Source organism: Doryrhamphus excisus, linkage group LG16 (assembly GCF_037039965.1).
Source record: "Doryrhamphus excisus strain RoL-2023G ecotype Guam linkage group LG16, RoL_Dexc_Guam_v1.1, whole genome shotgun sequence".
Lineage (NCBI taxonomy): Eukaryota > Metazoa > Chordata > Actinopteri > Syngnathiformes > Syngnathidae > Doryrhamphus > Doryrhamphus excisus.
Window position 1 is genome coordinate 17,522,633 of NC_136372.1, and position 25,388 is coordinate 17,548,020.

Consider the following 25,388-nt stretch of genomic DNA (forward strand, 5'->3'; position numbering starts at 1 on the left):
AGATAAAAATAGCGCTTCTAACACGTCTATCTGAATACATTCTTGCAAGACCCCCTAACCCCCCCCCATCGTGTCACTTTTTTGGGGGGGGGTGATGAATCTAAAAACTCCCCTCATGTTCAAAGGGATGACCCATATAGACCACACACACACACACACACACTATGAAAATACACCAGGAGCGAGGCTGGCAACCCTAACTGGGACGCACGATCGCGGACCCCAGAGGGTGGTTGGTTCGGGATCCAGCATGAACACGATGGTCTTTGCCCAAATTAATTAGCCAAAGCACACGCGGCACCATGCAAACATACACCTGTGTCGACACACGCGTTATTTCTGCATTAATCGCTTAAATGCAGACCAAAACATGAGGAGAATAATAACACATATCTCTTCTTTCCCTGTAACTTTCACTCGTCTCGCTGTCCTCTTTATCCGCACTTATCAGTTGTTTCTATCTTCTTTACCCATAACCTTCACTTGCCTCGCTGTCCTCAATCTGGATCTACAACTGGTTTCCATCTTCTTTACCACTAACTTTCCTTCATCTTGCTATCCTTTTTATTTGTGTTTATCCCTCGTCTCGCTGTCTTCTTTATCCATATCTATCACTGGTTTCTATCTTCTTTACCCATAACTTTCACTTGTCTCGCTGTCCTTAATCTGAATTTCTCACTGGTTTCCATCTTCTTTACCACTAACTTTCCTTCATCTCGCTATCCTTTTTATTTGTGTTTATCCCTCATCTCGCTGTCTTCTTTATCCATATCTATCACTGGTTTCTATCTTCTTTACCCATAACTTTCACTTGTCTCGCTGTCCTTAATCTGAATTTCTCACTGGTTTCCATCTTCTTTACCACTAACTTTCCTTCATCTTGCTATCCTTTTTATTTGTGTTTATCCCTCATCTCGCTGTCTTCTTTATCCATATCTATCACTGGTTTCTATCTTCTTTACCCATAACTTTCACTTGTCTCGCTGTCCTTAATCTGAATTTCTCACTGGTTTCCATCTTCTTTACCACTAACTTTCATTCATCTCGCTATCCTTTTTATTTGTGTTTATCCCTCGTCTCGCTGTCTTCTTTATCCATATCTATCACTGGTTTCTATCTTCTTTACCCATAATCTTCACTTGTCTCGCTGTCCTCAATGTCCACCGATCACTGGTTTCCATTTTCTTTCGCTCTAAACTTTCATTCATCTCACTGTCCTTTCTATCCGTATTCATCCCTCATCTCGCTGTCCTCTTTATCCATATATATCACTTGTTTCTAGCTTCTTTCCCTCTAACTTTCATTCATCTCGCTATCCTCTTTATTTGTGTTTATCCCTTGTCTCGTTGTCTTCTTTATCCTTATATATATCACTGGTTTCTATCTTCTTTACCCATAATCTTCACTTGTCTTCGCTGTCCTCAATGTCCATCGATCACTGGTTTCCATCTTCTTTCCCTCTAACTTTCATTCATCTCACTATCCTTTTTATTTATGTTTATCCCTCATCTCGCTGTCCTCTTTATCCATATATATCAGTTGTGTTTATCCCTCGTCTCGCTATCCTCTTTATTTGTGTTTATCCATCATCTCGCTGTCCTCTTTATCCGTAAAAGAAATCACTGGTTTCTAGCTTCTTTCCCTCTAACTTTCATTCGTCTCGCTATCCTCTTTATTTGTGTTTATCCCTCATCTCGCTGTCCTCTTTATCCATATCTATCACTGGTTTCTAGCTTCTTTCCCTCTAACTTTCATTCGTCTCCCTATCCTCTTTATTTGTGTTTATCCCTCTTCTCACTGTCCTCTTTATCCATATATATCACTAGTTTCTATCTTCTTTACCTCTCACTTTCATTCATCTCACTATTCTTTTTATGCGTCATTATTCCTTGTCTCGCTGTCCTCTTTATCCTTATAGATCACTGGTTTCTATCTTATTTACCCATAACCTTCACTTGCCTCGCTGTCCTCAATCTGGATCTACAACTGGTTTCCATCTTCTTTACCACTAACTTTCATTGATCTCGCTATCCTCTTTATATGTATCAATCACTCACCTCTTTATCTCTATCCATCTTCTATTTCATGGAATGAATCCATTTTGACTTAAGTGAAGAATAGGAAGAAGAACGGGAAGAAGAACGGGAAGAAGAACGGGAAGAAGAACGGGAAGAAGAACGGGAAGAAGAACAGGAAGAAGAACAGGAAGCCATCTCACCGTCTCCAAAGAGCTGCAGGATGGCCAAGTCCACGTGTCTCTTCCAGAGCGACTCCTTCTGGATGGCGATGCCGTACCCGGTGGTGGCGAAGATGTAGCCGCTGCCGATGGTCACCAGCTTACAGCCCTCGTCCCTGCCAGCCATGTAATTGAGCACGGCCGCGTCGTAAATGAAAGCGTCTAGTTTGCTAATGAAAAAGAAGGAGCGGGAGGGAGATAGGTTACACTTAATTAGCACTTAGGAGCAACACATCACAGCTACAACATTCCAATTAACCTGCTAAATAGCACTAAGCCGCCCATAAGCGGAATAGACTTGCAGTCGCTTTGCCAAGGCTGGAGCTGGCACACGGTGGGGTGAAAAAACACAGACGGGGGACTTGGGTAACAATATGTTTACATGTACAAACATATGACGGCAAATAATAGACTAATATGGGCGCACCGTGGTATATGACACTTCCTGTCCGCTCGTCTGGAAAACATTTACACACCAGCACATGTCTTATTTATGTCTTAAATGGCTTATTTTCTCGGAATATACCGACTATATTAGAGAATATGGGTGAAATGGTGATTATAGGGGTGCTATTTCATGTCTAGAGGGCTCTAATAATGTTAGAAATCACATTTAGAAAGTCATAATGATTTTCTTATGTTGTAATTATGAAATTCGCTTATCGTGGTCGAATCTGGAGCCAATTAACCACGATAAACGAGTGATTATTATGATTATTATTATTATTAATATTATTATTATTGGAATCAACTTTACATTTGTCTTAAATGGCTTATTTTCTCAGAATATAGCTACTATATTGAGGAATATGGGTGTAATGGGGATTATAGGGGTGCTATTTCATGTCCAGAGGGCTCTAATAATGTTACAAATTGCATTTCGAAAGTGATAATGATTTTTCTATGCTCTAATTATGAAATTCGCTTATCGCGGTCGGGTCTGGAGCCAATTAACCACGATAAACGAGTGATTATTATGATTATTATTATTGGAATCAACTTTACATTTGTCTTAAATGGCTTATTTTCTCTGAATATAGCTACTATATTGGGGAATATGGGTGTAATGGGGATTATAGGGGTGCTATTTCATGTCTAGAGGGCTCTAATAATGTTAAAAATCGCATTTAGAAAGTCAATAATTTTTGCTCTAATTATGAAATTTGCTTATCGTGGTCGGGTCTGGAGCCAATTAACCACAATAAACGAGTGATTATTATTATTATTATTATTGGAATCAACTTTACATTTGTCTAAAATGGCTTATTTTCTCGGAATATACCTACTATATTGGGGAATATGGGTGTAATGGTGATTGTAGGGGTGCTATTTCATGCCTAGAGGGCTCTAATAATGTTACAAATTGCATTTAGAAAGTCATAATGATTTTTTTATGCTCTAATTATGAAAATGTACTTATCGTGGTCGAGTCTGGAGCCAATTAACCACCATAAACGAGGGATTATTATGATTATTATTATTGGAATCAACTTTACATTTGTCTTAAATGGCTTATTTTCTTGGAATATAGCTACTATATTGAGGAATATGGGTGTAATGGTGATTGTAGGGGTGCTATTTCATGTCTAGAGGGCTCTAATAATGTTAGAAATTGCATTTAGAAAGTCATAATGATTTTTCTATGCTCTAATTATGAAATTTGCTTATCGTGGTCGGGGTTTGGAGCCCATTAACCACCATAAACGAGGGATTATTATTATTATTATTATTATTATTATTATTGTGAGGTAGACCTCAGCAATACGTCACATTTTGATAAACCTGGATAACAAAAGTTGCAATGAAGCGCTGCCATGATCCTCACCCGGCTTTAAGACTTTGCAAGGCCTCGTTGACGTTCCTCTGATGAAACTTGGTCATGTAGGAGTGCATCTCTGGATAGTTGTTCCTGATGTTTCTCTCCGTGCTCCCGTTTGGGACCGTGCCGAACCGAAACGGAGGCGAGAAGTCGTTGGGGCTCTGGAACTAAGGAAGGAAGCGAGAAGTCTTGTTGGTCTAAGCTGTCTCCTGAAGAGAGCGCGTGACAAACGTTGTCCAACTGACCTTTTTGTCAGAGAGTCCAGAAACCTGGTCCACATACTCCTCCTGGATCATGAAGGCGGCCAAGTTGGCGGTGTAGGAGGCCAGGAAGATGACGGCAAAGAAGGCCCACACGGACACCATGATCTTGCTGGTGGTACCTTTGGGGTTCTGCACCGGCACAGAGTTGTTGAAGACCAGACCCCACAATAACCAGATGGCCTTGCCGATGGTGAAGGATGGACCATGTGGCTCTGGAGGAAAGACGGCCAAGATTTAGGATTATCTGACGGAGACACCCACTGTAGATTTTTAGCCCGAGGCATCTGATGCACGGATCACATGACCTGAACACATTTTTTTGGTCATTTTGTCATTTTTTTTCCATTCATTCATTCATTTATGTGATTGATTCTTGGCCTAAATTCAACATTTTTAAGTATACAAATATTAAAAATGAACTAATACGATACTTTTTGTGTTACATGGCTTATTTTCTTGGAATGTACCAACTATGTCGGGGAATATGGGTGTAATGGTGATTATAGGGGTGCTATTTCATGTCTAGAGGGCTCTAATAATGTAAAAAATCGAATTAACTTTATATTTGTCTTAAATGGCTTATTTTCTCGGAATATACCAACTATATCGAGGAATATGGGTGTAATGGTGATTATAGGGGTGCTATTTCATGTCTTGAGGGCTCTAATAATGTTAAAAATCGCATTTAGAAAGTCAATGATTTTACTATGCTCTTTTTATGAAATTCGCTTAATGTGGTCGGGTCTGGAGCCAATTCACCACGATAAACAATGATTTATTATTATTATTATTATTATTATTATTGGAATCAACTTTATATTTGTCTTAAATGGCTTATTTTCTCGGAATATGCCTACTATATCGGGGAATATGTGTGTAATGGTGATTATAGGGGTGCTATTTCATGTCTAGAGGGCTCTAATAATGTAAAAAATCGCATTTAGAAAGTCATAATGATTTTTCTATTCTCTGATTATGAAATTCGCTTATCGTGGTTGGGTCTGGAGCCAATTAACCACGATAAGGGATTATTATTATTATTAGAATCAACTTTATATTTGTCTTACATGGCTTATTTTCTTGGAATATGTCTACTATATTGGGGAATATGGGTGTAATGGTGATTATAGGGGTGCTATTTTATGTCTAGAGGGCTCTAATAATGTTAAAAATCGCATTTAGAAAGTCATAGTGATTTTTCTATGCTCTAATTATGAAATTTGCTTATCGTGGTCGGGTCTGGAGCCAATTAACCACCATAAACAAGGGATTATTATTATTATTATTATTATTATTATTATTGGAATCAACTTTATATTTGACTTAAATGGCTTATTTTCTCGGAATATACCAACTATATCGGGGAATATGGGTGTAATGGTGATTATAGGGGTGCTATTTCATGTCTAGAGGGCTCTAATAATGTTAAAAATCGCATTTAGTGATTTTTCTATGCTCTAATTATGAAATTGCTTATCATGGTCCGGTCTGGAGCCAATTAACCACAATAAACGAGGGATTATTATTATTGGAATCAACTTTACAACTTTATTTTGAACAACCCCTGTATGGAAAGATGGTATGATTCATTTTGAGAACCATTTTTTTCTCTCCTGTCATTTTTCCACCTAAAAGATCCACCCTCACAAAAACACAAAATATTTGGAGGAGGCATGACTAACTTTGGTCTGAAGTACACGTCGATTAGCATGACATGCTGTTATGTTATGTAATCAACAATTTAATGAACCACTCCATCCATCTGAGTCACGGCTCCTTCTCTTCCTGGTGCCTGTGATGTAGCAGTTGGATTGTACAGTGATGTCCGTGTGAGTGTGTGTGTGTGTGTGTGTGTGTGAGTGTGTGTGTGTGTGTGAGTGTGTGAAGGCGACAGAGAGACAGACAGTATCCGTGGCCTCTACGCGGCTTAGCATTGTGATTACCCAGCCAAATTTTCTCCTTTGTGAAGTTAGCACAAGAGCCCATGAATGAAGCGAGGGAATTCTGCGGCACCATTGATACGGTACCGTGTCGTGTCTGCACTTGTGATACCAAATTCCCACCCTCCAACATGAGCATAAAGCCTAAAAATAAAAAATAAAGAGGGCGGGGGCATTTAATGGAGAGTACACCCTGATGCTGGAAACCATGAACGTCACACATTGTCTATATATAGTAGTCACATTAGGGATGGACTTGTGGCTCGGGAAATCGAACACAACTCTGCCCTCCCTGTCAGAGCCAACCTGATTTGAGGCAGTATGGAAATGTATGCTAATAAGTTGGAGGGGAAGTAAAAGCAGTACACCTGTAAACCATGAAAAAGGATTGCATGGGGGAGGAAGTCGGCCAGGACGGCTGGTCTATATGTGGAGGCGGGCCACAGTGTGCGCGCTCGGCTGGGCTGCTTCATGCAAAGCATAGAATCCACTAGCCTCATTGGAGACATTTTTTCATGCTGTGTGTTCATTAGTAACGGAATATAAGAATGCATAGAGCTGTGAATAGCACTGCGTATCTTATATCACTGTTATAGCTTCATCTATCACTGATATATAGCACTTCATATCTTTTATCGCTATTATATCTTCATCTATCACTGATATATATAGCACTTCATATCTTTTATCGCTATTATATCTTCATCTATCACTGATATATAGCACTTCATATCTTCTATCATTGTTATAGCTTCATCTATCACTGATATATAGCACTTCATATCTTCTATCGCTGTTATACCTTCATCTATCACTGCACTTTATATCTTCTGTCACTATTATATCTTCATCTATCACTGATATATAGCACTGCATATCTTCTATCACTGTTATAGCTTCATCTATCACTGATATATGGCACGTCATATCTTCTATCGCTATTATACCTTCATCTATCACTGCACTTTATATCTTCATCTATCACTGATATATAGCACTGCATATCTTCTATCACTGTTATAGCTTCATCTATCACTGATATATGGCACTTCATATCGTCTATCACTATTATATATTCATCTATCACTGCACTTTATATCTTCTTTCACTATTATATCTTCATCTATCACTGATGTATAGCACTTCATATCTTCTATCGCGATTATATCTTCATCTATCACTGATATATATAGCACTTCATATCTTCTATCACTATTATATCTTCATCTATCACTGATATATAGCACTTCATATCTTCTGTCACTATTATATCTTCACCTATCACTGCACTTTATATCTTCAGTCACTATTATATCTTCATCTATCACTGATATATGGCACTTCATATCTTCTATCACTATTATATATTCATCTATCACTGCACATTATATCTTCTTTCACTATTAGATCTTCATCTATCACTGATATATAGCACTTCATATCTTCTATCGCTATTATATCTTCATCTATCACTGCACTTTATAGCTTCTGTCACTATTATATCTTCATCTATCACTGATATACACCACTTCATAACTTCTATCGCTATTATATCTTCATCTATCACTGATATATAGCACTTCATATCTTCTATCGCTATTATATCTTCATCTATCACTGAAATATAGCACTTCATATCTTCTATCACTATTACATCTTCATCTATCGCTGATATAAAGCACTTCATATCTTGCTAAATCCCAATTATATCTTCATCTATCACTGAAAATATGGATTGTTATTGCACTTTGGAAATATCCGTGTCCATTCTTCCTTTTGATTTCACTCTTATTAGTTATGATTATGCACTAACATAAGATACACCTTAATGTCGCAAGTATCCTTGGGTGACGGGCATGTGAGTCTGCCCTTCATGGCCTCCGAGTATTCACACATTGTCTCAAGAAGCTGTTGTCAGCTGCCTCGTCAGCCCCCCACCCGTGTTACCTGTTTGTACATTTGTGTAGTGTGTCGCTCAGCCCCCCCCCTACCCCCTCAACCCCCCTCACCTTTGCCGTCAGCCAGACAGCGGTTGTAGCCCACGGGGCTGAAGTACTCGAAAATGAACACGGCAACTGCTGACACCAGCAGCAGCATCACGAACATCATCACCCACACATCCGCACTGAAGGGCTCTGGAGGGCAAGGCAGCAGAGAGACGAGGGAGAGGAGCGAGGGGGGTGGGGGGGTTGGGAGCAGGGAAGCGGAACATCGAGAAGAGCGACAAAGGGAGGGGAAAAAGTGAAGAATAGAGTGATAAAGAGAGCGCCGCAAAAAAGAAAGGAAGAGGAAAGGAGTTAAGTGGGAAGCAAAGGGCAAATAGACAAACTATTAATAAACTCTTGAATAGAACGGAGAAGACTGGAGTGCTCTGTCGGGAATCCATCATCTTTCCTTCTCACTTGTGGTGAACAAATGAAAACTGTTCATTTTGTCTGTCCAAAGTGCGGCTTGGGGGCCATTTTGGGGCTGCAGCTCATCTGTTTATTAGGATTTATTCGATACTATAATGATTATTATTAGATATTACATTGATTTTGGTTATAACCCAAAGCTAATATGTGGAGGTTGTGTTCCGATAGCTTCACATACACTGGATTGATCCGAGCAAACAAATATTAAATAATATTGTAAATATTATTTTTGTAATATTATGACCTTATTTCCATAATATTATAACTTTTTCTCAACCCAGACTTTCTTCTTGTAATATTTTGCCTTTATTCTTGTAAAATTACAGCTGTTTTTTTACCATTTGTGGTTTTTTTTTTAAATTTTGTTTAATTTCCTCTCATAATTATGACTTTACTTCATTATTGCAACTTTTTCCGCAACACCATTTTCAAAAAATGATAACTTGTCATAGTATTATGATAGAAAAAGACAGAATTTTCACCCGTAATAAAATTTTATTCATCAAATTTTTTTGGCCTTATATTTTGACTTTATTCTTGTAGAAAGTTCAATTTTTGCTATTTTTTTTTAATTTTACTTTTATTTTCTTGTTAAATTGTATTTTGGAAAGTGCCATGGGCCAATAAAAAAAAAAGCATCCTTGTGCCACAAAGTGTCCCCGGGGCCACACTTTGGACATCCATCCCCCGTTTAGTATCTAAGTGTATAAAGTGCCCCCCCCACCTTTGACATCATTCCGGGTCGCTCACCTAAGAAGGCTGAAGGAGAAACGGTGCCGTTGCTGCGGGACACCATGACGCTGATGCCGGTCTCGATGAAGGGCACGGAAAAGTCGATGACCTCTGACCGTTCCTCGTTGATAGTCAGGGAGCCGACGGCCATGTGGGCTTTTTTTAACACCACCTGGACGAGAAGCGCTAATACGTTAGCCACTTGCATACAATTAGCTCGATATCTATTTTATTAACCAGGAAGTAGGCGTGTCCTTGTCCAGAGGGTTCGTTGACCGAGGCTGCTTTACCGACAATGTGCAGATTAGGTGCAGATTCTGGAAAATCTAAAAGTTATTTTTTCAGGTTATTGTGTGTAGCTGCTCTACAGGAGACCACAACTCAATACAAAGGCTCCAAAATGAGCATAATAGGTCCTTTAATTATGGAAGAGGGTTTTCAAGCTCTGGTTTCTCCTTGGCGCTAATGCTAGGTGAGCCTCCCAAGTAGCCGGATGCTAGACTGTTTTTGTTAATATGTTAATATTTGTTGTATATTATGAGCGGGTTATTGTGTGTAGCTGCTCTACAGGAGACCGCAACTCAATACAAAGGCTCCAAAATGAGTATAATAGGTCCATAATAGAGGGTTTTCAAGCTCTGGCTTCTCCTTGGCGCTAAGTGCTAAGTGCTAGGTGAGCCTCCAGTAGCCGGATGCTAGACTGTTTTTGTTAATGACGCAGACGCACGGCTAAGGGTAATTCTACTTCCTGTCCATCATTAAAGGTCTTTGCACATTTACCGACAATGCACAGATTAGGTGCAGATTCTGGAAAATCTAAAAGTTATTTTTTCAGGTTATTGTGTGTAGCTGCTCTACAGGAGACCACAACTCAATACAAAGGCTCCAAAATGAGCATAATAGGTCCTTTAATTATGGAAGAGGGTTTTCAAGCTCTGGTTTCTCCTTGGCGCTAATGCTAGTTGAGCCTCCCAAGTAGCCGGATGCTAGACTGTTTTTGTTAATATGTTAATATTTGTTGTATATATGAGCGGGTTATTGTGTGTAGCTGCTCTACAGGAGACCGCAACTCAATACAAAGGCTCCAAAATGAGTATAATAGGTCCATAATAGAGGGTTTTCAAGCTCTGGCTTCTCCTTGGCGCTAAGTGCTAAGTGCTAGGTGAGCCTCCAGTAGCCGGATGCTAGACTGTTTTTGTTAATGACGCAGACGCACGGCTCAGGGTAATTCTACTTCCTGTCCATCATTAAAGGTCTTTGCACATTTACCGACAATGCGCAGATTAGGTACAGATTCTGGAAAATCCAAGAGTTATATTTTTGGGTTATTGTGTGTAGCTGCTCTACAGGAGACCACAACTCAATACAAAGGCTCAAAAATAAGCATAATAGGTCCTTTAATGATGGAAGAGGGTTTTCAAGCTCTGGCTTCTCCTTGGCGCTAATGCTAGGTGAGCCTAGCCGGATGCTAGACTGTTTTTGTTAATGACGCAGACGCACAGTGAAGGGCAATTCTACTTCCTGTCCCTCACTTAATGTGGGAACTCGGTAGGCCGCTCTTCCACCATTAAAGGTCTTTGCACATTTACCGACAATACGCAGATTAGGTGCAGATTCTGGAAAATCTAAAAGTTATATTTTCGGGTTATTGTGTGTAGCTGCTCTACAGGAGACCACAACTCAATACAAAGGCTCCAAAATGAGCATAATAGGTCCTTTAATTATGGAAGAGGGTTTTCAAGCTCTGGTTTCTCCTTGGCGCTAATGCTAGGTGAGCCTCCCAAGTAGCCGGATGCTACACTGTTTTTGTTAATATGTTAATATTTGTTGTATATATGAGCGGGTTATTGTGTGTAGCTGCTCTACAGGAGACCGCAACTCAATACAAAGGCTCCAAAATGAGTACAATAGGTCCATAATAGAGGGTTTTCAAGCTCTGGCTTCTCCTTGGCGCTAAGTGCTAAGTGCTAGGTGAGCCTCCAGTAGCCGGATGCTAGACTGTTTTTGTTAATGACGCAGATGCACGGCTAAGGGTAATTCTACTTCCTGTCCATCATTAAAGGTCTTTGCACATTTACCGACAATGCGCAGATTAGGTGCAGATTCTGGAAAATCTAAAAGTTATTTTTTCAGGGTTATTGTGTGTAGCTGCTCTACAGGAGACCACAACTCAATACAAAGGCTCCAAAATTAGCATAATAGGTCCTTTAATTATGGAAGAGGGTTTTCAAGCTCTGGTTTCTCCTTGGCGCTAATGCTAGGTGAGCCTCACAGTAGACTGCTTTTGTTAATGGCAGACGCACGGCTAAGAGCAATTCTACTTCCTGTCCTTCACTTAATGTGTACTTAATGTGGGAACTCGGTAGGCCGCTCTTCCACCATTAAAGGTCTTTGCACATTTGCACATTTACCGACAATGCGCAGATTAGGTGCAGATTCTGGAAAATCTAAAAGTTATATTTCGGGTTATTGTGTGTAGCGGCTCTACAGGAGACCACAACTCAATACAAAGGCTCGAAAATGAGCATAATAGGTCCTTTAATGATGGAAGAGGGTTTTCAAGCTCTGGCTTCTCCTTGGCGCTAATGCTAGGTGAGCCTAGCCGGATGCTAGACTGTTTTTGTTAATGACGCAGACGCACAGTGAAGGGCAATTCTACTTCCTGTCCCTCACTTAATGTGGGAACTCGGTAGGCCGCTCTTCCATCATTAAAGGTCTTTGCACATTTACCGACAATGCGCAGATTAGGTGCAGATTCTGGAAAATCTAAAAGTTATATTTTCGGGTTATTGTGTGTAGCTGCTCTACAGGAGACCACAACTCAATACAAAGGCTCCAAAATTAGCATAATAGGTCCTTTAATTATGGAAGAGGGTTTTCAAGCTCTGGTTTCTCCTTGGCGCTAATGCTAGGTGAGCCTCACAGTAGACTGTTTTTGTTAATGGAAGGCAATTCTACTTCCTGTCCATCACTTAATGTGTACCTTGTGGGAACTCGGTAGGCTGCCGCATCGTAGTGAATAGTCCATACTGAAAAAAAATAAACGTACTGCAATATTTTGTGTATATCATGTGTAAATATTGGTCTTCAGCGTGGAGCATCGCCATGGCAGCGTAATAAAGTGTCTAGACATCACTTTGCGGCGATATTCCGCCACCGCTCGCATTGCCGAGAGGTCAAAGCGAGCAGCGGAACACTCTGTAACCAATAACAGGCCGGTTTGAAATAAAAAGGAAAATTCTCCTCCACTGTGGATCGTACCAAACGGTACCACACGGATGCATTCGCTGTCGTTGGATGAATAATGATTTATGTTTAGATCCGAGACACGGCTCTTAGGGCATTATACATTCATTGACTGGACACCGGAGAGAGGAAAATAGGTTACCGCGGTGGGTCACGGCTGCTCCGAATAAGTGTTCGAATACCTGCTCCGCTTCCAATCCTCAGCACCCCTGCACTGGGTGTATATTTAGCCCCCAATTTTGGGGCAAAGTAGGCTAAGAGTGTTGAGTTAATAAAGTGTGCATGAGTCAACGCTCCATCATGTGTGTGTGTGTGTGTGTGTGTGTGTGTGTGTGTGTGTGTGTGTCGGGACGAGTGAGTCATAAAAAGAAGTTGCGGAACCTTTGTTCTCTACCCGTGAAGTTGGACGTTTTCAGGCATCGCTCATGCGTCCTGAAACTACGCCGGAGTGGATTCGTCTTATTTGTTTCGCATGTCCACCTGTGCATGTTAGTGCCTAAATGTGTGAACATCCCCCCACCCTCTGGGGGACGGGTTTTTTTTGGGGGGGGGGGTGAGACCATGCAGCAGTGTACTCACTTCCCCTCTCTCTCTCTCTCTCTCTCCATTTGCTGTATCCATCTCCCTCCTACGACATGTTCTCTGCGTGTTATGAAAGTGACCCGTGTGGGTGTTATTGAGAATGACTGGGCAAGGATCTGAGAGTGTGTGTGTGTGTGTGTGTGTGTGTATCTCATCCGGTGTGTCTTTGCGGGACTGCACCATAACTGTAAATGTTATTATTACAATATGAATGGCAATCGAATCGTTGAAAACACTTAACAAACCGTCGCCGCTATCTTTCGAATTGTGTAAAACGGCCTTAAGTCATCTGGGAAAGTGTTCCAAAGTGTGCAGAGGCACGTCCCCACTGTGAGTGCATATGTGTGTATGTATGTGTGTGTGTGTGTGTGTGTGTGTGTGTCTCAGCATCAGTCCAGATTTGAGTCCATTAAGAGTTTGAGATATACTGCCATTTTGGATGTTGTCCAAGCGGAGAAGGACACGGCTCGTCTCCATCACACGAGGATGGCTATAACACAACTGAGTGTGTGTGTGTGTGTGTGTGTGTGAGATTGACTTTGGTGCAAAAAAAAAAAAAAATCTTTAATAATAATTCTTTCTTCGGTTCATATGCATATATGTATGTGGAAAAAGATCGAGTTTGAGAAAAAAAAAAAAAAAAAAACGCCAATCCGTCCTCATAATGGCGGTGATGGACTTTATTACAGGTGACCACACTTCCAGCGCCCCGGCTGGCCCTGTAGAGTGACTTCGACTGCTTTATATAATAGATTAAATTGCTTCGTTTAATATGAATAGCCAATAGTAAAGAGGGGAGGGGGGGGCATGTCGTCATGGCGCCCACGACGAACCGGTGAAGGTTATTCAGACTCTTCCCAGAGATGGACGGAGCCGTGTTTCCAAGCCGTGCCCTTTGAGCCGCTATCGATCGGCTTACCTTTGACTCCATTAGCAAAGCAGCAGGCAGGCAGCAAGCAGGCAGCAAGCAGGCTGACGTATGAAAAGTGACAACATGCTTGCGTCTATTAGAGAATGTCCACTGGCCGAGCCGTGGAAGGCTACAAAAGCTCATCATGAGGCCATGAAAGCAAATTTCAACGTGGAAATGTACCCTTGGGCCACCTCCGCTGAGGCTAAATATAGCTCTGTTCATACGGCCCGGGGAAGGGGGGGGCGGACGGACGGGCTAAAATATTTTTTCACCTTCAACCGCACCTTGGCGGTACCCATATAGCATCTTCACACCACGGGCTTTCAAACTCCAGCATCCTTTAGTTCGTCACTTGTATAGTTTAGCCGTGTTAAATTAACCTAGTCTCAGTAGCGGCCATTTTGGAGTTTGATTTGGACTGATTTCTCAAAACCGCAGTGTTCGAAACCGCATACTAACTACTACATACTTCCATGACCATACTACCCACACTCAGACAGTATGCAAAGCGTTTACAGTGTACTACATGATGACCCACAATGCATTGCGCTCCTACCAAGCCGAAATCAACAGGCTGAAGCTGATTTCACTTTCTAAACTTTTTAAATACAAAACTTTATTGAGATATTTATTTATTTTTAAATCAGGCGAGATCCCAAGTGTGCCATTTATTTGTCCAAATACCAACCGTGTACAATTTGGTTCGGATGAATTTGGCAAACTTTAAGCTAGCCAAAGTGAGCATCGCATTATTTATTAAAAATAATAAATTTAAAAAAAAATTCTCATACAAAAAAAAAACATCAGCTGCACGGTGGTTGAGTGGTTAGCACGCAGGGCTCACAGATAGGAGACCCGGGTTCAATTCCACCCTCGGCCATCTCTGTGTGGAGTTTCGCCCCATGCATGAGTGGGTTTCCTCCCACATTCCAAAAACATGCTAGGTTAATTAGCCACTCCAAATTGTCCATAGATATGAATATGAGTGTGAATGGTTGTTTGTCTATATGTGCCCTGTGATTGGCTGGCTACCAGTCCACGGTGTGCCCCGCCTCGTGCTAGAAGACAGCTGGGATAGGCTCCATCACTGCATCACTATAAGGACATTTACATTGAAATTGAAATAAACTTGCTGGTATTTACCTCTCTTCTCCAAAAATCCCACCCGTGACCCACTTTTGGGTCCCCACCCACCAGTTGGTGTAACAATCTCATGCCCCCAAAACAACATGACATGTTTAAGTCAAGTGTTGACGCTTCTTAGCTAACCTTTAATGCCTATTTTTGATGATTTTCACTGGGCTGTAGGCTGTAGGGTGTACCCTGCCTCTCGCCTGAGGACAACTGGGATAGGCTCCAGCATGCCCCCACCCCAGAGGGTGGCTAAAGGGCAGCCGCATCACTACAAGTACATTTACATTTGAAATAAACTTGCTAGTATTTACCTCTAATCTGCAAAAATTCCACCCGTGACCCACTTTTGGGTCCCCACCCACCAGTTGGTGCACACTGTTCAACAATCTCATGCCCCCAAAACAACATGTCAAGTGTTGACGCTTCTTAGCTAACCTTTAACGCCTATTCCCCCATTAAAAAAACATGCTAGGTTAATTGGCGACTCCAAATTGTCCATAGGTATGAAGTCAGCTGGGATAGGCTCCAGCACCCCAGGCCACCGGCTAACATAAAAACCATAAAACCATAAAAACGCCTGCTTTAGCTTGTAGGAACCCCAAGAAAGAAGAAGGTCCTCACCTCCCCCACCATGCCATTCCAGGTCCCATTGATCTTCTTGCCATGTTTGCCATTGGTAACCAGGTACAAGTCGTACGTGAACTTGACCGACTTGGCGATCTTCTTGAGGATGTCGATGCAGAAGCCTTTACAGCAACGCTTGATGTAGATCCCAGGCTCCTTGGTCTGGTTCCTGCGTATACGGACACAGGAAGTTCAGAGTACGGTCTCTTGAACCCAGCTAGGCAGCCAACCTCAAGCTTTGAGTCTCACAGGGTTTTGATCTGTTTGCGACAGGGCACGGTGTTCCTCATGCAGGTCCCGCTGAGGGGGTCCACGTCTTCCACGATGACGAAAGGAGCCTCCTCCAGCGTCACGATGGACAGGTGGTCGTCCTCCCTGGAGGCCGCCCCGCCGTAAAGCTCGTCCCGAGGCCACACGTGGTACTTCATGGAGAGGGACCCGTTCTCCCATTTGCCCACCTGGAGAACGATGAAGAGAGATGGAGTTAAAACCGAAAAGCTAAAGCCCCGTTCCGAAACAATCAGTTGCATTGAAGTTTTATTTTATTTTAGTTTAATTTAGTCTTCCAGTCCAGAACGAACAGGATCCGTTTTGTACGAGTCAACAGAAAAGAACGTAAGACCCTCTTTGTCTTGTTCATGTAACGGTTTTCTAACCGGAAAGATCCGGTTAGCAGGATGACACACAAATCCAAACAGGCTTTTCCATGAAATCTGTAGAAAGGGGCGGCGTTTGGGGAACATCCGGATGAAGGCCTCCATGAAAGCCCACGGACGGATGGACCAACTAATATTTTTGGTCGAGGTCTGTACTGAACTGTGAGGCATTCGTTTCGTAGGATGCGGGAAATTGTTGCCAAAAATATGTCTTGGTTATTGTACGGCTAAAGAATCCACCGAACAATCTGTTCGAGTCCCCCAAAAATCGTCCACCCAATCATCGGGGGCTATAAGAATAATGTTTTGTGGGTTTCTTCAAGTTGGGGCATTGTTCTTTTGGAATGCACGGACGACAACAACCGATTTATTTGTACTTGTAGCGTTGCTAAACAACAAATATCAGACATTACTTTGTCGGCCGCCAAGGTAGTACTTTCGGAATCCATCTTGGTCTCTCATGCAAGTACAACCAGTAAGAGTTGGTAGAAACTCAATGACCCTGAACGCCACATGAGAGGAAGGTTAACTTAGAGGACGAGTCTGACAAAGAGAAAGGAGGAGAATGCCGATAAGGAGGAAAGAGACGGATTGCATAAACGCCGTTGAGACGAGACGAGAAGCGGGCGGTGGATGCGGAGGAAGAGTCACATGACCAGCTGGCGATTGCGGGGCTCATTCAGATGCAGAGTGCCGCCTCCTCCTCCTCCTCCTCGTCGGAGGAGGGTCCGGCCGTACGTCTGGAGGACTCGCCGGCCCTTGTGGCTCTCCTCCAACCGAGAGTCATCAATTAGTCCATTTTCCCCGGTCGCCGGTCACATGACATCGTTTGGAGACCGGCGGAGACCGCCCTTTCCTTCAAGTGGCCGGCCCACTCAGGACACTTACGGGGGTGGGATGGGGATGGATCCTCAGATGAGAGGACGCACGAAGGAATCGGAGACAGAGCGGTGGCTTGAGTGTGTCGAGTCAAGGTGGTTAAATATGCATGTGTACACACACACACACACACACACACACACACACACACACAAACACACACACTGCAGGGATCTTGGCAAGGCTGCCCGGAGTAGACAAGTTCAGGCCGTGTATCCCTGGGGGGGCACCACGCAGTCCGCTTCTCTGAGCACGCACGAGCTGGTGTAATAGAGACACCGCTGGCGAGAAAGGAGGAATGGGGGCACGGGGGCGGGGAGGGAAGGGAAGGGGAGGGGAGGGGCTCGAAGGCGAGACCGACACGGCTGGACTCCACTCCAGAGTCTTCACACTCCTTGAAAAGGTGCCGGGAAGGACGCTTGGAAGAGACGGACCTCATTAGGATCCAGGGAAAGTGGTTCAGATGGAAGTCAAGCTGAGAATTAAACATGAGTGTGAAAGCGGGAGCAGGGGGGTGGGGGGGGGGGGGGGTGAGAAGGAGAAGGGGGAGGGGGGGCAGAGAGACAGAAGGGGAGACGCTCACCTTGTTCTCTGATCAGAGGACAGAATATAGATTAGAGAGGGAGAAGAAGGAGAAATACAAAGAAGAGCAAAGAGGCAGTCACGGAAGTCAGCAAGGGGGGTGGGGGTGGGGGGGGGGGCACGGGTGCATGCAGGTGGCTTTACAGGTGGCGGCGTGTTTTTGGCGTTCATTTTGGGACGTGACAACGTGGCTCAGGATTATTAACCTCCGACCTCTCACATCTGGACTTTGTGGGGTTGTTTGTACGACTCCCTCTGATCAGGACGTGTTGACTCGGGAAAACCAGGAATGGAAAAGTTCCACGTTGGGGGGGGGGGCCTTCAATTTGAAAAAAAAAAAAAGGGGGCACCGTCCTCCTTGAAACTTCTCCTACTGGAGGTTTTGCTAAAACGTGCCATCATGGCAATGTAGACCCCCCCCCCCAACGACCCCCCCCACCATCAGATTGTGCTTAATATTGTGGCCAGCCATTTCATAGTTAGAGCATAGACCTAAAACCTGCTTACAACCTTCAAAACAATGTTTTTCATGTTATTAGAGATCTCTAGGCATCAAATAGCACCCCTATAGTCACACTTACAGTCATATTACCCAATATTGTCCACTTAATAAAAGAAAATAAGACATAAATAAACCCATGTGTCGCTGTGAATGAGTTCCGGTGCTAAAGGAGCCGATTAACGTTAGCGTGGGAATTAACGTTAGCATGGGATACGGCCGCAACAGTAGCCCGTGTTATAGCTGATTATGCTTGTTGTGAGATTATTCAAACCTGCAATAAAAAGCTGTTGTTTTTGGTGATCAAATCTGGTGCTTGTGTGTCTCATGGAACATTCCAGTAACATTAGTGACACCTAACTCAGATTGTGCTTAATATTGTGGCCAGCCATTTCATAGTTAGAGCATAGACCTAAAACCTGCTTACAACCTTCAAAACACTGGTTTTCATGTTATTAGAGATCTCTAGACATGAAATAGCACCCCTATAGTCACCTTTACAGTCATATTACCCAATATTTTCGACTTAGTAAAATAAAATAAGACATAAATAAACCCATGTGTCGCTGTGAATGAGTTCCGGTGCTAAAGGAGCCGATTGGGAAGGCGGACTGAAGGCTAATTAACGTTAGCGTGGGATACGGCCGTTAACAGTAGCTTGTGTTAGAGATGATTATGCTTGGTGTGAGATTAATAAAAAGCAATAAAAAGCTGTTGTTTTGGTGATCAAATCTGGTGCTTGTGTGTCTCATGGAACATTCCAGTCACATTAGTGACACCTACTGACCAGTGGAGAATACTACACGTCATCTTTGAATGCATCTTCTTCTATTTGACTTCATTTAGACATTATGACAATTTTTGCTTAAGCATGCTTATTTATGTTTAATAAAAAAATGTCCTGATTTAATAATTAAAAAAAAAACCCTGATAAGCTTGCCAACATTTTGATGGCTGCTTTGTGATAATTAGCAGCTTTGGCAAACGTTCCCTCAGAAGCACGACTACAGAGCCCGTGCCGCAGCACGCTGCTCAAAGGCACCTTCCCCAATCTGATCATATCTCACCAGAGCTGCGTCTGTAAAGTGTTGGCTTTAAAAGGCTTAAAAACTGAAAATATCAAAACCATATCGCCGTCCCCATCGGGCGGCTCAAATCAACAAACTCGCCGAATACGGTGACAACCTTCAAAGACGACAAGCGACGGCGACTTAAGAAGAGGCGTTTGGTGAAATCGGGAAGTTTGACACTCACCCTGTCCCACTGGCGGTCTTTGTTGAGCAGGATGATGACCAGCTTGGGGTGCATCTGGTAGCCGTCCTCGCTGAACGACAGATTACGGCCCTCGAACGTCACATTCATCAGGTACCTGAATCAAATCAAATCAAACTTTATTTGTACCGCATGGACATGCAACACAAAGTGCTTTACAGAATTAAAAACAATTAACCACAATTAACCACCAACCACTCCGACAGACCCCCACATCAAAGGGAGGATCCCCCAGCCGGCCGGGTCGAAGGGACCCAAGGATGGCACCCCCTCAGCAGACCCGACACAGCCCCCAGTGTGGAGGACCCCCCCCGAGGAAACACTGGAGTTAAAAGCTAAAGACTAAGAGCATAAAATAGGACGAAAACAGTGGTCTCAAACACGAGGCCCGCGGGCCAAATGTGGCCCGCAGGACACTAGTTTGAGGCCCCCGCCTTGATATGAAAGTTTAATGTTAGTAATAACATTATGTTAGTAATAAAAAATTATTACGTTTGATTAATGTTCATGTTAAAGGTTAAATAACTGTTAATAGTTATCCTCCCTATCCGTGTGGAAGTGGTAAGTTTTTGTCTATTTAAGTTTAAAGGAAATAACTTGAAGGCTACCGTTTAGGTCGCTAGCTCTCGAGTTTGTGAGTTAGCATGTGTCTCAAGACCCTGCAGTTGCGCAATATGTTGTAAATAAAAAAGTATAAATGTGACTATATATAATAATAATAATAATAATAAAACGGCAAATAATAAAAACCACATATAGTTGGTGGGTAGACAAATTATTTTTTTTTCAGATTAAAATGAACAAAGCATTATTAGAGCCCTGTAGACATGACAAAACACGACTCATTTATACACATTTATACTTTTTTTTTATTTACAACATATTGCGCAACTGCAGGGTCTTGAGGCACATGCTAACTCGCAAACTTAGAGAGCTAGCGACCTAAACGGTAGCCTTCAAGTTATTTCCTTTAAACTTAAATAGGCCAAAAACTTACCACTTCCACACGGATAGGGAGGATAACTATTAGCAGTTATTTAACATTTAACATGAACATTAATCAAACGTAATAATTTTTTCTGGGTACATGATACCATACAGCATCCATATCAAACTTGCCAAATGGCCCGCGGGCCGCGTGTTTGGGACCCCTGATTTAGGCATTCTTCATACAGTAATATGGTCTTTATGCTGAATGAATTACAGTGATTGCTTCTTCGTGTCTGCTTCTCAACACAAAGCAAAAAAAAAAAAAGCAGCATTGTTGCTGTCAGGTGGAATCATTTCACCTCTTTTCAGCCCCCCCACACCCCCCCCCCCACCACACACACACACACACACTTTAAACACTTCTCTCATACGCCGATTATAGTGAACATGCGTGGGAGTGTGTAAGAGTGTGTGCATGGGAATATTTATGTCAGGTGAACTCAAATCACTTCACATCCCCCACACACACACACACACTCTCGCTTGCTCACACACACACACACACACACACACTCTCTCTCTCTCCATCCTCACCAGGGCGCTCGGTGACTTCAACCTTGGTGTCCGACCCAATCGGGTTCCTTCCCTTGGCCTCACCTACACTAAAGTTCAATTCCTAAACGTCATTTGAAGGCAAGTCTTTACATGAGAAATGACCAAAAATGTCCTCAAGTGCCGGGTCGCAAACGCTAAGTGGTCCATAGAGAGTTATAAACATGTACCACACACACACAGAAGCTCTTTCTTGATTCTTTCACTCCTCACTCTTTACTCTCCATCTCTCAACCAGCCATCCCCTCCTCTCTGTGACTGTTTCCATGGCAACATTCTACTTCATAACCATGGCTACCATATAAATATATATATATACAGTAGATATACACTGTATCGATATGGAGATGAAACATATGTACAAAAGGGAGAACATATCTCCCTCCAGTCACGCCAACGCCAGCGTCTTTATTCGATTTCCTGTATTTAAATATCGGGATTTTCAGCAGACTGCGACGGGCAGGCGACATCGGCGACGACTGGGCCCTCTGGAGCAGGCTCCACGCGTCCCACAAACGGCCCCCCCCCTGTCCCACGGCGATTTTGGCACCGACGCAAAGTGCGCAGAATGTGCTGCATAAATCATAAGCCATTTACAAAATGACTTGACGCCGTGGCAACCTTTAATCTTGGCGGATCCGGCCATCGCCGCACATACACATACACACACACGCACACGGCGTGATGCGGGGGCCATTGTGCGCTCTTATACGTGCCTGCCACCCCGACACCTCCCTGACAGCGGTAAGGGAGTGAGACATAAGTATACGAGCGTTGCCATGGCAGCCACAACCACTGTGACTTCCGAGCCAATCTGCTGCGTCACTATGGCAACGGTAATCTCTCGGAGGGTGGGCGGGAACGAGACAGAGGGAGTGTGATGGGATTCAAAGACAGAAGAGGAGGAACGGGGGACGGGGGTTGCTACGAGTCAATTGTCTTCTTCCGTCGGTCGTTGCTCTTGCATGGCGTCGCCACGTCGGCAGCGTCCTTCTTTCGCCGCTTTTCCAGATGCTCGTTTGTGACTGACGCCATTAAGCAATGAGAATGTGTATTTGTACCAATTGTTGTGGCCGGTGAGTGCATATCACATTAGCATTCCTTATTTATAAACTAAATATTTTCTTAGTAATATCATAGAAACCAGTTTTTTATCATTATTAGAGCCCTCTAGGCATGAAACAGCACCCCTATAGTCACCTTTACACTTGTACTACCCCAGTATAGGAGACAAATAAGTAATTTAAGACTTATAAATAAGACTTATGCTAGTGACTGATGCTGTAAATGTGTTGATCGAAGAGCGATCCCTGGTTGTGTCGCTAAAAATTGCTGCCGGAAACCAAAATGTCCGACATCCTGTTATTTTTGGAACATTTTTGGAACACCTTTTGGTGCGTCCTGTCATGATAAAACGCCAATAATAACAACAATAATAACACTACTAATAAAAACAATAATACTAACTATAAAAATAAAATAATAATAATAACAATACTACTACTACAACTAATAATAATAACTATAAAAATAATATAATATAAAAACAATAGCAATACAAATAATACTAACAATAATAATAACAACAACAATAATAATACTGCTAATAATAACAATCATAATAACTATAAAAATAACATAAAAATAATAATAACTATTACTACTACTACTACTAATAATAATAATAATAATAACTAAAAAGAACATAATATTAATAACTATTACTACTACTACTAATAATAATAATAATAATTATAAAAATATCATAATAATAGCAATACAAATAATACTAACAATAATAATAACAACAACAATAATAACATGGCTACTAATAATAACAATAATAATAACTATAAAAATAATAATAGCAATACAATTAATACTAACAATAATAACAACAACAATAATAACAATACTACTAATAATAATAACAATAATAACTATAAAAATAATATAATAATAATAATAACAGCAATACAAATACTAACAATAATAATACTACTAATAATATAATAAAATAATAGCAATACTAATAACACTAACAATAATAATAACACTACTACTAATAATAATAATCATAATAATACTAATATTACTACTACTACTACTAATAATAATAATAATACTAAAATAATAATAATAATAACAACAAACATAACAGCGTCACCTGTGGACGACAGGCGGAAAACAACACATTTGTACTTCCAATGGTAAACAACAACAACAACACATTGGCACACACACAAACACACAAACACCCTCTCAACACGCTAGCGTCATGGCCTGACACAGATACGTTTCAGCGCATGTTCTCATGTGAATAATAGAGGAGGCGTGTGAAATATTGATAAGTCTGTTTTAATAAATTAACCCCGACATGAATTAGTCATGCATTACACTCCTTGGCAATTACTGTGGCGCAAAGTACTTCTTCCATTGGCAGAGTTGGAATCTATACGCCAAATCATAATGTGGCCCAAATGTCAAAACACTAACATACTGTACCTTTGGTGCAGGCACACTTACGCTATGCAGCGTGACTGTGGAAAGGTGTCAATTTGTGGTACGTGAGCGTGTATTTGGACACCGGCTGCCGAATGTGCCAACGGTGGAATATATTGCGTTGGCGGCGGCGACGAGGCAGACCGGGAGAGGAGAGATGACATCGAAATCATCCCTAAATACGCGACGTGGCTTCGCTTGAATTTGTCACAAAAGCTAGACATGACCTAATTAAAACAAGCCTTTAATAGGATTAGTTGGAAATGTTAGCACGTGACTAAACGCTCTTTGGAGAGAATAGGTAACGTATTGAAGCTTTCATCGTGGAGCCATTAACCCAAGATGGAGTCGTCCCTCCCAGTATGGCGGTTCCATTAGCGCTCCCTCGCTATATCGCATATTTCAGAAATCAATAAATGCCTGCTGTTTTGCGGTAGACTATTGTCAATTATTAGCTAAAACATATTAAAATACAAATAATATGTAGTATTCTAGTCACTAAACAGCATTAATGTCTGATAATCGATACCAATTATCGGTTGATATCAGTATCTGATTTTTCCCCCCCGATTATAAAAACCGATATTTAAAAAATGCTGTATACACATATGTGTTCATTCCGTCGGTATCGGCTGATATCGGTATCGGAAATTGGACGATATCGGTATCGGAAATTGTACAATATCGGCCAAAATATCGGACATCCCTAGTAACGACACAAAAAATTGATGAGACATGACCTTGCATGACATTACCTTAACGCATGAAGTCAGCCATGTCTAACGTTATCCCCTTTTGTGTGGAAGTGGTACAATACAATACATTCGAGGCTTTAACCCAAGATGGTGTCGTCCCTCCCAGTATGGCGGTTCCATGCGCGCTCCCTCGCTATATCGCATATTTGAGAAATCAATAAATAGACTATTACTATTAGACTATTACATTAATATGTAGGCGGCAGTAATGTCTGATAATCGGTACCAATAATCGGTTGATATCGGTATCTGATTTTTTCCCCCCGATTATAAAAAACGATATTTTTAAAATTCTGTATACAACACATATGTGTTCATTCCGTCGGTATCGGCTGATATCGGTATCGGAAATTGGACGATATCGGTATCGGAAATTGTACAATATCGGCCAAAATATCGGACATCCCTAGTAACGACACAAAAAATTGATGAGACATGACCTTACATGACATTACCTTAACGCATGAAGTCAGCCATGTCTAACGTTATCCCCTTTTGTGTGGAAGTGGTACAATACAATACATTCGAGGCTTTAACCCAAGATGGCGTCGTCCCTCCCAGTATGGCGGTTCCATGCGCGCTCCCTCGCTATATCGCATATTTGAGAAATCAATAAATAGACTATTACTATTGCTATTAGACTATTACATTAATATGTAGGCGGCAGTAATGTCCGATAATCGGTACCAATAATCGGTTGATATTGGTATCGGATTTCCCCCCCCCCCATTATAAAAAACGATATTTTTAAAATTCTGTATACAACACATATGTGTTCATTCTGTCGGTATCGGCTGA

At 41.9% G+C, this 25,388-nt stretch overlaps 1 protein-coding gene across 3 annotated transcripts in view; it reads right to left on the reverse strand.

Moving 5' to 3' along the window:
* grin2ba (glutamate receptor, ionotropic, N-methyl D-aspartate 2B, genome duplicate a) overlaps positions 1-25,388 on the reverse strand; it is a 127,382-nt gene that overhangs the window by 13,827 nt on the left and 88,167 nt on the right. For all 3 annotated transcript variants that reach the window (XM_058050306.2, XM_058050305.2, XM_058050307.2), the window contains exons 8-15: positions 19,774-19,888; positions 16,153-16,361; positions 15,901-16,072; positions 9,423-9,576; positions 8,268-8,393; positions 4,301-4,530; positions 4,062-4,222; positions 2,219-2,406 (exon numbers count right to left, since the gene is read on the reverse strand). In XM_058050306.2, coding sequence (XP_057906289.2) covers positions 2,219-2,406; positions 4,062-4,222; positions 4,301-4,530; positions 8,268-8,393; positions 9,423-9,576; positions 15,901-16,072; positions 16,153-16,361; positions 19,774-19,888 — 1,355 coding nt within the window. The remainder of the gene's footprint in view (positions 1-2,218; positions 2,407-4,061; positions 4,223-4,300; positions 4,531-8,267; positions 8,394-9,422; positions 9,577-15,900; positions 16,073-16,152; positions 16,362-19,773; positions 19,889-25,388) is intronic.